General features: G+C 45.8%; 1 protein-coding gene across 1 annotated transcript in view; it reads right to left on the bottom strand.

The window, feature by feature from the left end:
• ACAP3 (ArfGAP with coiled-coil, ankyrin repeat and PH domains 3) overlaps positions 1-14627 on the bottom strand; it is a 175658-nt gene that overhangs the window by 63120 nt on the left and 97911 nt on the right. The window contains exons 7-10 of the mRNA XM_084821581.1: positions 13368-13412; positions 10110-10205; positions 6642-6716; positions 2405-2416 (exon numbers count right to left, since the gene is read on the bottom strand). Of these exons, the coding sequence (XP_084677707.1) occupies positions 2405-2416; positions 6642-6716; positions 10110-10205; positions 13368-13412 (228 nt within the window). The remainder of the gene's footprint in view (positions 1-2404; positions 2417-6641; positions 6717-10109; positions 10206-13367; positions 13413-14627) is intronic.

The raw sequence follows: 14627 nt of genomic DNA, 5'->3' as shown, positions 1-14627 counted from the left end.
CGCCAGGGATGCCACTCAATGAGATCGGCCTTGGTAGGCCTTCTGTCTGTCCCATCAGCCAGGACAGCTAGGCTGGTGAGGACTAGGGAGAGGGCCTTTTCTGTGGTGTCCCCCACTCTGTGGAATTCCCTCCCTAGTGACCTCCGCCATGCCCCTTCTTTGATGAGCTTCCACTGGGCTTTAAAAACCTGGCTATTCAAGCAGGCATTTGGGGTGGGTTAGGGGTTTTTAGAGCAGTGTGGTTTTGTTATCTTGTTTTATTCAGCTGATTATTTATTTATTTATTTATTTATTTATTGCATTTATACCCCGCCTTTCTCCCTCTCGCAAGGAACTCAAGGCGGCTTACATTATCCTCCTCCTCACCGTTGTATCCTCACAACAACAACCCTGTGAGGTAGGTTGGGCTGAGAGTCTGTGACTGGCCCAAAGTCACCCAGTGAGCTTCCATGGCCAAGTGGGGACTAGAACCCGGATCTCCCGGCTCCCAGTCCGTCACTCTCACCACTACACTACACTGGCTCTCTACATAATAAATTATGTAAATTTATTATTAGTATTGTATGCCGCCTAGAGTGGCCAGGTAGGTGGTATTTAGGCTAATAAATCAAATAAATAAATAAAATAAAATATAAATCGTCATGATTTTTTTTTCTATAAAGGAAACTGAGGCAGAAATGGGACAGAACAAATTTAAGGCTGGGAAAATGACAGACCAAATGAAACTGACAAGGACAAATTCATCCATCCCTACTTCCTCAGCCAAACCATATCCCTCATTATGTCCTCCTTGTGGGCAGCTAGGAATCTATGGACAATTTAAATCACAATACAGCAAGCACACAGCTGTTCTTCTCCCCCCTCCTTTCGGTCTTCCCCAGCTGTCAGGAAAGTTAGCTGAAGGCTATAAAAAATCAAGCATCTTTGCTTTCTCACACAAGGTTTTTGTTTTTTAGTCTAGTGGGTTTTCTGTGTGTGTGTGCGTGGGCACACACGCATGGGGGTGGGTTAGGTTGGTTTGGCAAAAGGGGACTCTTCCGAGGTGTGAAAGGAGTACGACGTGAAATCCGCTGGACACTGGTTAATGAAATTAATGAAATAACACAAGAACTGTGGAACGACGGTCGTCTGGGGTACAAAAAGGCCCCTTGAGAAAAGAAAGGAAACACATCAGGAAAGGGTTGCTTGGGAACCCCATTAAAGGGGAAGGATAATCCAGATTCAGTTTGGGGGTTGTCCAAACTTCTCATCCTTCACCAAAATGAACTGCCATCTCAATCTGAATGGAAGAAACTAGGGATGTCAAAGAATCTGGTTGGAGGGTGGAGCTCAACACGCTATTGTTGGCTCAGCCCTGGACTCCATTCCGACTTCTGCCAGGTACCCCGACTCTTCCGCAGAGAGTCAGGCCACCTGGTGGATTTTCCATCTTTTTAAAAAAAAATTATGTAAGTAGCCATTTGCACAAATTAGGCTACAATTTGCGCAAATGGCTATTTACACAATTAAAAAAAAAAGTTCCCAGATTTCTGGAAAAAAGCACAGCTCGCAAATGCAAGCCAAGTCAGGGGCACTGCAGAAATCCAGTGAGCCCAAAATGGGCTGGATTTCCCAGCAACAGACATCCCTAGAAGAACCGCCAAGGTTAAACCTTTTGGAAGGAGGATATGCCATGTGTGTTATGTGGAGGAGAGGAAACTGTGGCCCTCTAGGTGTTATTTTGCAAGGCGCATCATGTTCCCTCGGGGAAGCATTACTATCAAAACATGGAAGCGTTGCTTCGGGTTCTACACACACACAGTCCCACTTTCTCTTGCTCAAGAATGCCAATAAGTGGATGACCGTGGATTTGTCAATGAATCTCATGTCATCCGCAGCTGCTTTCTCCATTATCCAGCTTTACACCTAAGTGCCCCTTTCGCGCTTAGAAACATGCTATGTGTGTGCCGGCAGACACATGGGGAGACATTCCAGATGAGAGAAGTCCACGACGCAGATAGGACAATCTATATGGTATTCTGAGGTTCAAACACAGGCAAAGAATGGCAAAAGGCTTTTGACACAGAAGAACTGCCCCCAATTAATACCATACAGGAGGTAGGTCTAGTGACAAGGGGGTTTAGGGAGGGAAAGCTCTGCATATACTCAGAGATACCCTGGCCAGTTGGCCTGTAAGTTCAGAGAACAATAAATCCCTGGTTGTGTGTGACACCATAGGAGCCCCACCATGTAAACAACCCCATTGCAGCCCTTTCTGCCTCTAGAAAAGTGTGATCTAAACCTAGTGCAAATGACAGTCACAAAAGCAGGAGAAACCGAAGGCCAGGGGGTGTTGATAGGATGACAACATAAGCCAAGGCATTTGGGATACAAACAATCAGGAAACACTTAAACTGGTACTCACCTGCAAAAGAGTCTGGGAGGATGTGCCAGAAATTGGTGAAGAGGAGGAAAGAAAAAGGGAGAGAAAAGAAACAGCATTACTGGAGTTCGTGCATTTGTAAAAACGTCATGGTCACTAGGAAGGCGATTCAGGACAGGACACTAAGAGGGGTCCAAGACTCAGGAATGTGTGTGTACTTGTGATCGTGATGATTATATTCTGTGCCAAATGGCATCCAAATTCTGCAGCACGTATACAATGTGGAAATGAAACATCATGCTTTTACATAATTTGTTTTGCTGCCTGTACCAATTTGCATAATTTTATTCTCATTTTGCAAATCAGGAGGAAGAGTGATGCACTGAAGCCCTGCCCACAAATCCCTCTCAGTATTACTCACTAGGTCTTATAATGTTGGGGTTACTTTTCAGCAAATTTTGCCAGTACAAAGTTTTCAATATATCTTTGCAATCACAAGGGCTAGGAACTTGCTTTTCTTTTTGTCTGTCTGTCTGTCTGTCTGTCTGTCTTTCTTTCTTTCTTTCTAAATGCAAGCTCAGATTCTCCGTTTCCTGAATTCTGTGAGCAAACTGAGGACTCCCATGAAATCCTCCCCCCGACCCCAGTTTTGAGGTCCCATTCAAAGGTTGCAAAATAGGGAGGGAGCATTTTGCCTACTTTGAGGGAATACTGGGAGTTGTAGGACTTTTTTCTGCCTAAACATGCATAGGATTGTGGCTTTAATCAACTAAGATTCCAGTCCTATGTATACTTAGTTTAGGAATAAATCCCAGTGAACTCAAGAGGACGTACATTTCTGAGTCAACAGGACTTGACTGTTATAATTGCTAATGAACTTTGAACAAAAACAAAATTTGACTGCACAGCTTTAAATGAAAAGTAAATTTAAAAGGCATCACTTTCTCTCTTATCTTCTTATCACAACTAGACTTTGGAACTACCTGGGCATAGTAGCCTTTTTTCCAAAAATGCCCTGGGCACAAGGGGAAAAGAGGTGGGCAAACACAGAGGTTAACAACTGGCAGCCCCAGAGCCAAATCCATCCCACAGGTGGTAACTGCAATTTGGCCCTCCAGTTGTCAATTCAAAAGGCAAAAAGTGTGGACTAACAATAACTGTGACAAGCAGACCTGTCGGGAGGAAGTGGGATGGGGGAACCAAATCCCAGGGCTGGAAGGTACATTGGAGGACATCTAGTCCAGCCTTCTACTCGATGCAGGAAATCCAGTGCTGGAATACCCAAAACAGATGCTTGTCCAGCTGCTGCTTGAAGACCTCTGATGCAGGAACACCCATTGCCCCTCCAGGGAACTGGTTCCATTGTCAAAGTGCTCTCACCATTAAGATGTCTCTCCTACTGTCCAACCCAAATCTACCCTCCTGTAAATTAAGTCTGTTAGATCCAGCAGAAAAGAACCAGCCTTTGCTCTCTTCTATGTGACAGCCTTTCATCACCACCACCCTTGACAAAATATCCCTCTGGCAGAGCTAGATGCCGACTAGGCGTCCACATTCTCAAGGAGTGCTGCTGTTAATCTGGATTACTGTTAATCAGATTAGCAGATCCTCTACACAAGCCTCCTGGTTTTTTAATCAGCTTATAAGGCCAGAGTAGGCAACCTAGGGTAGTATTCAATGTTAGTCCTACATAGAGTAGACCCATCAAAATGAATGGGATTTGCATTAGTCACAACTAACTTAAGTCCCATTCATTTCAATGGACCTACTCTACTTAGGATAAACACTGGATACTACCTCCAGTGCCCTCCAGATGTTTTGGGCCACAAGTCCCATAAGTTCCAGGCAGCATGGCCAATGGTCAATCCCTGGCCATTGGCCATGCTGGCTGGGATTTACAAGAATTGTAGTCCCCAACATTTAGAGGGTACCAGGTTGCCTTTCCTTGCAAAAAGGGACATGGGATGCATGCACCTTACACATGAAAGCATCAACAGTAAAATCAAGGGCTTTCTGCCCTCTTTCCCTTGACTTTTTAAATTTATAAATGTATGAATTGCCTTTCAGCTGAGATAAGGCCAAGGCAAATCTCTAGGGATGGCATCCCTTGCCCACACATCCACGCGGCAGTAGGAGCCTCACTTCCCTGGACATTAACTATGAAATTAATATTAGGCAAGGCAGTTTCATCTGGGTCTCTTAGCTGGACATGTCCTGTGAAACCTCTCCCCCTGCCCCCCCCAAAACAGAACAAGCTAAGTTACACTCCCCCAACCTGGTACTATCCAGATGTGTTGGGACTACAAACTCCCAACATCTCTAGAGGGATCATGAGAGTTGTAGCCCAAACACATATGGATAGGGATGTTGCAGAAATCTGTTTGGAGGGTGGGGTTCGGCGAGTTTTCCGAGCCCCCCCCCCCACGATTTTGTTTTGGTTCCTACTGCAGCACATCAGGCCTTTTCACAGATTTCCCAGGGATTTTGTGCATTTGGAGGGTCCTGCAATTTCTGTTCATTTCTGAGCAATTTGTGCAACTTATGGCTGAATTTGCAGAAATCATGCCAACTGCAGACGCATTTGTGCAATTCCTGCAAATTCAGCTGTAATTTGCATGAATTTGGCCGCAGTTTTCCCAGAGTGCAGGACCCGGAATCATGGGCTCAAGTGACAGGAAGCCAGATTCCGGCTGAACATCAGGAAAAACCTCCTAACTGTTAGTGCAATACGACAAAAGAACCAATGACCTAGGGAGGCGGTGGGCTCTCCCACGCTGGAGGCATTCAAGACAAGGCTGGACAGCCACCTGTCAGGGATGTTCTGACCTGGATTCCTGAATTGAGCAGGGGTTGGACTCGATGGCCTTGTAGGCCCCTTCCAACCCTACTATTCTACAATTCTATGAATTTGCAGACATTGCTCAGGAACTGGTGCAAATTGCAGAACCTCGCCTCCCCCACCCTCACCGCCATGCCCCCAAAGTTCCCAGAGTTTGAGGAACAGCTTGCAGCTTGGCTTGCAGATGCAAAGTGTACATGCTGCGGAACTCTGTCGAGTGAAAAAAGAACCAAATGTCCCAGTGATGGACATCCCTACATCTGGAGGCACCACCACACTGGGGACAGCTGAGCTAAGCCATTTTATACGAGACATTTGGGAGGCAGGTACTCTGAGTTCTGGAAATCCTTCTAGCACTGTAAAGAAAAATGTTGAAAAAATGAGAAGGAGAGTAGAAGAGGGTTGCGAGCAACTTATTTCCCAGATGCCTCCTCTCCTCTCTGCCCCCCTCAAGTCCTCTTGAAAATCCACGCTGACTTGCCTGGCTGTTACCATCTCTTATGGTGAATTAAGAAAAATGCAGCGCTCCGGCCAAGACCAACCCCAGGGGCAGCAGCGGGGCGGGTGGGGGAGCTGCACAACTCTAGCCATTCAGCCGTCTGCCGGCTGATTTAGGAGTTAGCATTGGCCATCTGGCAGGGAAAGCGAAGAGAGGAGGGGGGTGCCAGCTGGACAGATGTGCAAGACGGAGAGAAGAGAAACTGTTCCTTCTCCGGTGCTGGCTGAGATTTGTGGGAAACTTCAGCCAGGCTCTTTCCCCAAAGGCAAAAGAGCAGAGATGCAGAGGACATTAAGAGTGCAGTCGTAACTACGTTTCCTCAGACATAAGTCCCACTGAATGCAATGAGGATGAATCCCTACTGAGTGTACTTACTAGGAAAGTGTAGTAAGAATGTGGAAGGGACTAGGCACTTAGATAAGCTTTATCTAAGAAACGTGGGTGGAAGTTCAAGCAAAAGAGGGAAAGACTAGGCTTCAGAGCAGTGCTCATTCATTTCAATGGGGCTTCTTGTGCAAGGAAACTTCCCACTGGATCATGTCCTTATTAGGGAAAAGTGCTTTCTAATCAATATCAGATTCACCTTTGCTCCGATTAATGTTATGGTCCGATTTCATTACGCTGCCATGATTATCTTTACCACGCGGTCTTTCTTTCACATACACTCGCTCGCTCTCACACACACACACACACACACACACACATCATAGCGCATATGCACCAGGATGGCTCACGCATGCGCACTAACCACAAGAACAGAGTGTGATCTGATCTTCCAAACCAGATGCTGAGGACGGAGAATAGAGGAAGGCCGTCGTCTCCATGCCCTGCTTGCATGAATTCCCTAGAGGCATCTGACTGAGCATTGTTGGAAGCAGGATACTAGGTTCTGCTGACAGGACTTCACACAGGAATTGCTCATGGCCATGCAAGAGACTCACCCGTTGTTGAATAAGTGCATGCTTGTGTTCCATTTCCCTCTTCTCCACAGCAGAGTCGATCACCAATTGGTCCAGCTTAATGCAAGAAAGAGAGAAAAAAGACGATCCGATAGCTGCAGTTGTTTTCCTCACTCGATCTATCTGTAGGACCATCTACATCAGAGAATTAAAGTTGTCCCATTCTCTACAGGGAATCCTGAAAACTGTAGACTAGCCAGGGATCAGCTAGAGATGTCTTCACAACAAAGAGTTCTCAGCACCAGAAGCTGTGAAATCTCCGATACAAATCTCCCCACTGCTAAAAACTCATGAATAATAATCTGGAGGGCCCCGGACATCACTGGCAGGGAGGAGATGACCACATAGCCTCTGTAGTTTCTATCTATCTATCTATCTATCTATCTATCTATCTATCTATCTATCTATCTTATCTATCTATCTATCTATCTACCTACCTACCTACCTACCTACCTACCTATCTATTTATTTATTTAAAAAGTGTCTACCCCCAACACTTCTCCCTTGGAAATGCTGAATGCAACTAGGTGCCCTTCAGATGCTGAATTTATTTATTTATTACATTTATATCTCAGCTTTCCTCCAGGGAGCCCAAGGCGGCTTACACGGTCGTCCTCCTCTCCATTGTATCCTCACAACAACCCTGTGAGGCTGAGACTCAGCTACCAGCCCAAAGACACCCAGCGAGCTTCATGGCTGAGTGGGGACTAGAACCCCGATCTCCCGAGTCCCAGTCCAACACTCTAACCACTACGTCACACTTGTTCTCAGTGCGCTAAAACATCTGGAGAGTGCTAAAAGCTCTTGGTCACAGTCTTCTGCACTATGGTGAGATGTACTGTCATTCTATGTAGGTTATAATAGGTATCCCTAAATTGGCATCTATATAATTTTTTTTTTGTTTTTTCTTTGTTCAGTCATGTCCGACTCTTCGTGACCCCATGTACCATAGCATGCCAGGCCTTCCTGTCCTGCATTCTCTCCCGGAGCGTGCTCAAGTCCATATTCATTGCATCAGTGATGCTATCTAGCCATCTCATCCTCTGCTGTCCCCTTCTCCTTTTGCCTTCAGTCTTTCCCAGCATCAGGGTCTTTTCCAGAGAGTTTTCTCTTCGCATTAGGTGGCCAAAATATTTCAGCTTCAGCTTCAGTATCTGTCCTTCCAATGAGCTCTCAGGGTTGATTTCCTTTAGTATGGACTGATTTGACCTCCTTGCAGTCCAGGAGACTCGTAAGAGTCTTCTCCAGCACCACAGTTTGAAAGCATCAATTCTTCGGCGCTCAGCCTTCCTTATAGTCCAGCTCTCACAGCCATATGTTACTACTGGGAAAACCATAGCTTTGATTAGACGGACCTTTGTCGGCAAGGTGATGTCTCTGCTTCTTACTATGCTGTCTAGCTTTGCCATAGCTTTCCTCCCAAGGAGCAAGCGTCTTTTAATTTCATGGTACATATTTTATGCAGAATTAGCATCCTCTCTTTGTGTGGTGCATTTCCTCTCTTTTGGTGATGGATATCACCAGCAGCCATTCCAGGAGGCGGTACAGAGGTAGATGAGATGGGAAATAAGGCCATTCCAGCAGCCCTGTTGAAATACTTATCTTTTCCCTCTTTCCTTCCCCTCCCTTTTTCCTTGTGTGTCATATCTTTTTACATTGTGAGCCTTCAGGCAAGGAAAGTCTTGTTTGACTGATTATATGAAAGCTGCTCCAGGGGCCTTTTTGGCTGAGCAATGGGATAAAAATGCTTTAAATAAATACGCTCGTAACGGCCACCCTAGCTACTGTGGGTTAGATTACTGGGCTAGGTGAACTAATGGCCCAGCTTGATGTAAGGCACTTCCTGTGTTTGTGTGTAGGAGAAATCCCCAACAAAACCAAATGAGTTCAAATTTTTAAGACTCTGACCTGCAGATTCCACAGTTAATCAGCTTTTCCCCTGTCGGGTGGATTTTGCAGACTATTTTTCTAACATTTGGGAATTTTGCACAAATTCAGTAATAAAAAAACTAGAATCAGGCATGAGGCCAGCAGCATGACAATTGTTTGGAAAATCTGAGTGATCTCAAACGTCTCTCATTCGCCATGGCAGGGCCCTAGTGACCAGATATCGGTTTGGGTCCTGGCTTCTCCACTTCTGCCCTCCTGACTAGGGATGCTGGAGAAATTTAAGGTGGACTAAAATGAGCTCAGATTTCTAAGCATCCGACCTGCAGAATCCCCTGCGCCCCTCTCAGGCCGTGTGGAGTTCATGGACTTCTGGATGGTTTTTTACTTTCCCGAAATTTACGCATATAAATTCATAGGAAAATACGTAAGATTCTGCTGAGGAAACATTGAATGGAACGGGGGACAATACACTAAATGTTACGTACTAAGGTGAATTATGTAAATATGTACGTAAATACTTACGTAAACACTCACATAATTATTTGCGCATTTTTCTGCACAATGAAAAATAATAATCAGCGGGTAGCTGATGGAAAGGTGCCGGACAATTCAGGAAACGCAGACGGAGAGGATTTTACATCCCTACTCCTGACAAAGGCCAAAGATGTCAAGATGGATACAGAAACCTCTTTGGCAGCTGGCCAGGGGATAACCAGAATGTGAGGGCATTGGAGTGCTGATAGTGGACAACATCTCCGCGAATTAACCTGGAGACCCTTATCCTAATTTGACACGAGGAACATGAGCTGCTTCCCAGGAGACCTGAGGCCAAGAAGGCCCAAGGCAAAGGCCTGAATGCAAGCCACAAAGCCAAAGGGCTCAGCAACAGAACCTCCCCAGTGTCATAGAGATAGGAAACGTCTTTAAAGGAGCCATCTCATTTTTCTAAAACTACCGGGGTCATATCAGAAGCCATTTTTGTTTGTTGCTCACAGCCTTCCCAGAAACCTGGTATCCTCCAAATGTTTTGGACTTCAGCTCCCATCAGCCCCAGCCATCTGGGAGTTGTATTCCCAAACATCTGGAGGGCACCAGGTTGGGGAAGGCTGGTGTCTATGACCAAATAAATCTCAAGGAAGCCAACGCATTTAAAAAAAAACACAGTGTCAACTATTTTGTGGACGAAGAGCAAGGCGGGTTGCACAGTGGGAATTATGTTGGGGGGGTGCAATTGAGTGTCTGGGGCTTACGACGGACCTAGGCCGCTTATGTAAAAGAAATAAATGAGAAAACGGAAGATCAAAAGAAATAGAAAATGAACATAAATACTGTTTTGTTTTCAATGTTCATAATGTTAATAGTATGATCAGTCAGTTGGGGAGAGACACCACCATTCTTTTCAAGGCACCTCTGATTTCCTTCCTTCCTCTCTGCCTTTTTTCTTTCTCATTTCTCCTTCCTTCCCATCTGTTTCCTCCCTGCCTGCCTGCCTTCCTGTATTTGTACTCATATCCCTTTTCCCTGTTTTCTGCCATCTTTCTTAACACAATCACTTCTCACTTCGGTAGCCAGTTTCTTCATATAGGGGTCCAGTTCATGAAGGAGGCTGTAGCCTTGCTGGAAAAAGGTGTACTGGGCATGCATAAAGGACAGCATCTGGAGGACAAAAAAGAGAGACACAGGGGGATCATGGGACTTAATTTACCAGCATTTTGGTGGTATCTCCATACAGAGAGAGACAGAGAGAGAGAGAGATGGCTAATGCACAGGGGAAGCACCACTGATATCTTCAATTAGGGAAGTCAGAGAACTCTGCAATGGAATCAAATGAGTTTAGATTTCTATGAACCTGATCCAGGGATTCTCTAGTGGATCATTTTTTCCTGGGTCACATGGATTCCACAGACTTACGAACTGTGGTTTTTTTTTACGTTCCATAATTTTACGCAAATTTAATAGTAGAAAAATAAGTAATTTAAAAAAACAGCCAGAAATGCACATTTCCCTCATAGCCTAAAACATGAAAAAGCAAATTTGGGGGTATTTGCACAGTTCTGCAAGTGTGAATTTGTGAAAATGTGAATCTGAGCAAATTTGGGAAATTGGGGGGGGAACTAATTCCATCAACGGGTGGACAGCGGAACAAAAGTCACCCGCCAGTAATGGATTTTACAAAATGCATACATCCCTATCTCCAATCAGAGATAACAGCAGGACTTCCTCTGGGGTGGGGCTTGGAGGGCAAGCCCCGCCCCTTGGAGGAATCCATGAAGACTCTCCAGGCCATGGGGGACCCACCACAGTTCAGATTAGACCTGCAAGCTGGAGCTTCCATTTTTTAGAATAGGGGTACAGAACCTTAGGCCTGGGGTCCTAATCCAGCCCCAGGAATCCCAAGCAGGAGCTCCAGGGTTCCCCAAAAGACCCCACCCCCTTTCCCAGGCCCCACCCCCTCTCCCCCAACCAGTAATGGCTGGGTGGTTTCCAGGCTTTTGTGATGGTTTTCCCCATTCCAAAAGGTCGAAATGCCTCTCCTAAGACATATTTAGTGGCAGCAAGAGCTTTAAGCTAAAATATGCTGATTTTTTAAAAAAATTAGCCCTGCCCCTTTTGCCTTTGGCCATGCCCCTTTTGCCCACCACTGGAATGTGGCCCCCGAGAGCTTCCCCCAAAAGGAGTTTGGCTCTCAGGCTGAAAGAGGTTCTGCATCCCTGTTTTAGAGGATATACACAGGAGTCAGAGTATGGTCTTAGAAGAGGCATGCCAGTGCCTGTCACCAGTACAGCTGCAGAAAACTTCACAGGCAGCAGGCCCCAAATGAGGCATTCCAGGGATGGATTCCCCCTGGCATAGGTAGCTTCCCTCCCACAGAAACCAAAAGCAGGGATTATTTTAAAATAGAACGATGGGAGAAGAAAAAAGGTCACACACACACACACACAGCTTGCCCTGGTCACTGTCAGCCAGCACAGATTTCGCAATGGCAGGTCATTGATCACTTCACTCCGCACTGCAACTTACGATTGCTCTGCCCAGAACTCAAGGTTGTGCTTTATCAATAACTAATAAAGAAACTGAGCAAGATATGCAAACATATTTGAGTCTATAGATCATGCATTCACTTCCTGCCCCAATTGAGGCCTATACCAGCCATCCAAAACCTGGTGCTGTCCATTTGTTTTGAACTTCCAGCTCCCACCACTCCTAGCCAGTATGGCCAATGTTTCAGGAATGCTGGGAGTTGTGGTCCAAAAGATCTGGAGGGCACCAGGTTGGGGAAGGCTGATAAATGCTTAGGGGAAGAGGCAGATGAAGGAGGGCTGTAGTCTTCCCTCTAGCAACTGACTGTCCCATTCCAGGGTCCTTTGAGGCTCACAGGGGAAGCTGGTAGTAAGTTCAAGGCAGGAATGCAGATCAAGGCAGGAATAAAGAAGGGCCCCGGACAGCTCTGAGTAGGTCCTGCAGGCAAGGCAGGAATAAAGTAGGACCCTGGATAGCTCTGAGTAGGTCCTGCAGGCAAGGCAGGAATAAAGTAGGACCCTGGACAGCTCTGAGTAGGTCCTGCAGGCAAGGCAGTAATAAAGTAGGACCCTGGACAGCTCTGAGTAGGTCCTGCAGGCAAGGCAGGAATAAAGTAGGGCCCTGGACAGCTCTGAGTAGGTCCTGCAGGCAAGGCAGGAATAAAGTAGAGCCCTGGACAGCTCTGAGTAGGTCCTGCAGGCAAGGCAGTAATAAAGTAGGACCCTGGACAGCTCTGAGTAGGTCCTGCTGGTCCGCTGGAACTTTCTCCTACTAGGACAGTAGGAGGATGTTGTCTCAGCTGAGAGCTAAAGCCAGCTGAAGCCTTCTGTAGGCTGACAAGACCTGCAGTGTGGTCAGCTCCACCCCTCCTAAAGGAGCTGACTGGATTGTTAAAGAGCCTTCACCTGATTCTGCAGCCTGAGACTTCTGCAAGGCTGGGGAGATGGATGTTCTGCCGTTAACTCATCCTTTCAGCCAGAGGATGATAGCAGGGCTCTGTCCTCTGGCCGGGAAAGCCATGAATAAAGCACTGACTGTCCTATGCCTGAGGAGGCAGCCTGAGCCTCATCCTCATCAGAATCCTCTGCTGTGTACTGCAAGATGTGAAGGCTGGGGTCATGACACCAGCCACCCTCCTTAGCAAACTAGAACCCCTTCACACAGCACCGTGGAACTCTAATTCAGTTAGGGAAGTCTGTCACTGGGAAATCCCATTCTATTTTTAATCAATGGAGTTCCATGGCATGTACAACTGGATTTGTGTTTCCAAGCTGAGCTGTGGGCTTTTCCCCAAATTCCAGGAACTTTTCTTGCATGTTTATTTTTGAACCTTCTGTAATTTGCGCAAATCTCTGAGCAGTTAGTTCCCACAAATTACAGCTGAATGTGCACAAATTCAGCCAAGATTTGCGTAGATTGCTCAGAAATGCACGATTTGCGGAAACTGCAGGGGGAAAGCGCAAAATGCCTGGAAATTCCGCAAAATGGCCAGACTCACTGCACACCAAGTCAGGCACCACAACAAGAACTGAAACAAAGTCCAAGGGGTGAAACTAGGAAAACTCATTGAACTCTACCCCCCAAATGGATTTTTCTGACATACCTAAATTCAGTGGAAGGGGCCAATGTGTTCTAAAAAAAACACAAAAAACACCAACCCTAGACAATGCCCCTGTTATCCCTATATCAGCAGTTAAATTGGTTTAAGTCCATCTCCAATTTCTAATGCAGATCTGCTCTTTGCCTATCATTTGAATTGGGGGAGAGCCAGGAAGGTGACTTTAACACAGCTCTTACCGCATCTAGAACTTCAAATTTCTTCTTGGCCTGGAGGACATTGATCTAAAAAAAGAAAAGAAAATGATACATGAAAACAAGACTACTGACCTGAAAAAACCAGCCTAGCTTTCTCACGTGTTTCTCACAACAGCTTATTCTCAGAGGTTAATCTTTCTACTGCATGGAGGGAAGCAGAATCTTATATACTCAAAGAGAACTCACTCTCTGAGTGTCGATCCTAATGTAGCCAAAACAGCACAATCCACAGACAAGACAGCAGAATCACAGGGCTTGTGGGAATGCCCCAAACAACCCAAAAAAGCCCAGTGAGGATATAGTATTTTCAGTGGCTGCAGAACGTTGAGTCGGTAGGGGGACAGAGGCAGAAAACTAGATCGGTCATGGAATGGAATGGAATGGAATGGAATGGAATGGAATGGAATGGAATATTCTGCAAAGGGCATGGCTGGCTGGAAACCTGCATGGGAGCACTTCGGACTGCAGTGTTGTGTCTCCAGGCCCACTTGTCGCCTTCTTTTTTCCACTTGTCGCCTTTTTAAAAAATCTGCAATGAAGCCTTCCATCCAAGGCAAACAAGCCATAACAAAAGTTGACAAGCTCATGGGTTGCCCATGTACAAACCCAACACTCTGTATCCAATACAATTGCATTGACAGCAATATGATCTTTTGGTCATGATCATCTTGAGTGGGTGTAAAAAAAGAAAAGTGAACTCAGTGGATTTGCTGGATTTGCACCAACTGAGCAAAACGTTTCTCAGACTTGGGGGATGTCAAAAATGGGATTTTCATTCTAGATCATTTGTTTCCCCAAATTCGTAGGGTGATGACAAAGTGTGGCAACACAGAGCCATCTTGTGGCTGGATTGAGATATTACTCCTGGATGGTTTTCGGTGGGGGGCATATACCTTTCACAATTCCACAAATGATGCTTTAAAAATCACTTTTAGAAAGGAAGGAAAGAGGCTAGTGTGGATGTGGGTTGAATTAAGAATGGATGGATCACTCCAATTGTCAGTGTCAGTTTTGCATGAGTTCATTCCTTCACAAAACATGCGAGCATGCCCTATTCGAAGCTCTGAACACAAGCGCAAGACCATGTCGACCGAAAATATTCACAAATTGTCAAACACCTGCTTGCTCTCCTCTCGTTCCCAATTCCTGGTTCAATTTGCACAAATTTCCTCTAGGTTAAATCAGCCCACATTCAGTCATGGAGGAAAGTTGTGGAAATTTGGAGATTTGCGCAAATTTGGG

This window comes from Heloderma suspectum, chromosome 15, assembly GCF_057233095.1.
Source record: "Heloderma suspectum isolate Gila_16-S chromosome 15, 16-S_ref, whole genome shotgun sequence".
Lineage (NCBI taxonomy): Eukaryota > Metazoa > Chordata > Lepidosauria > Squamata > Helodermatidae > Heloderma > Heloderma suspectum.
The sequence above is the reverse complement of the archived record's forward strand: the minus strand, read 5'-3'. Positions and strand labels throughout refer to the sequence as shown.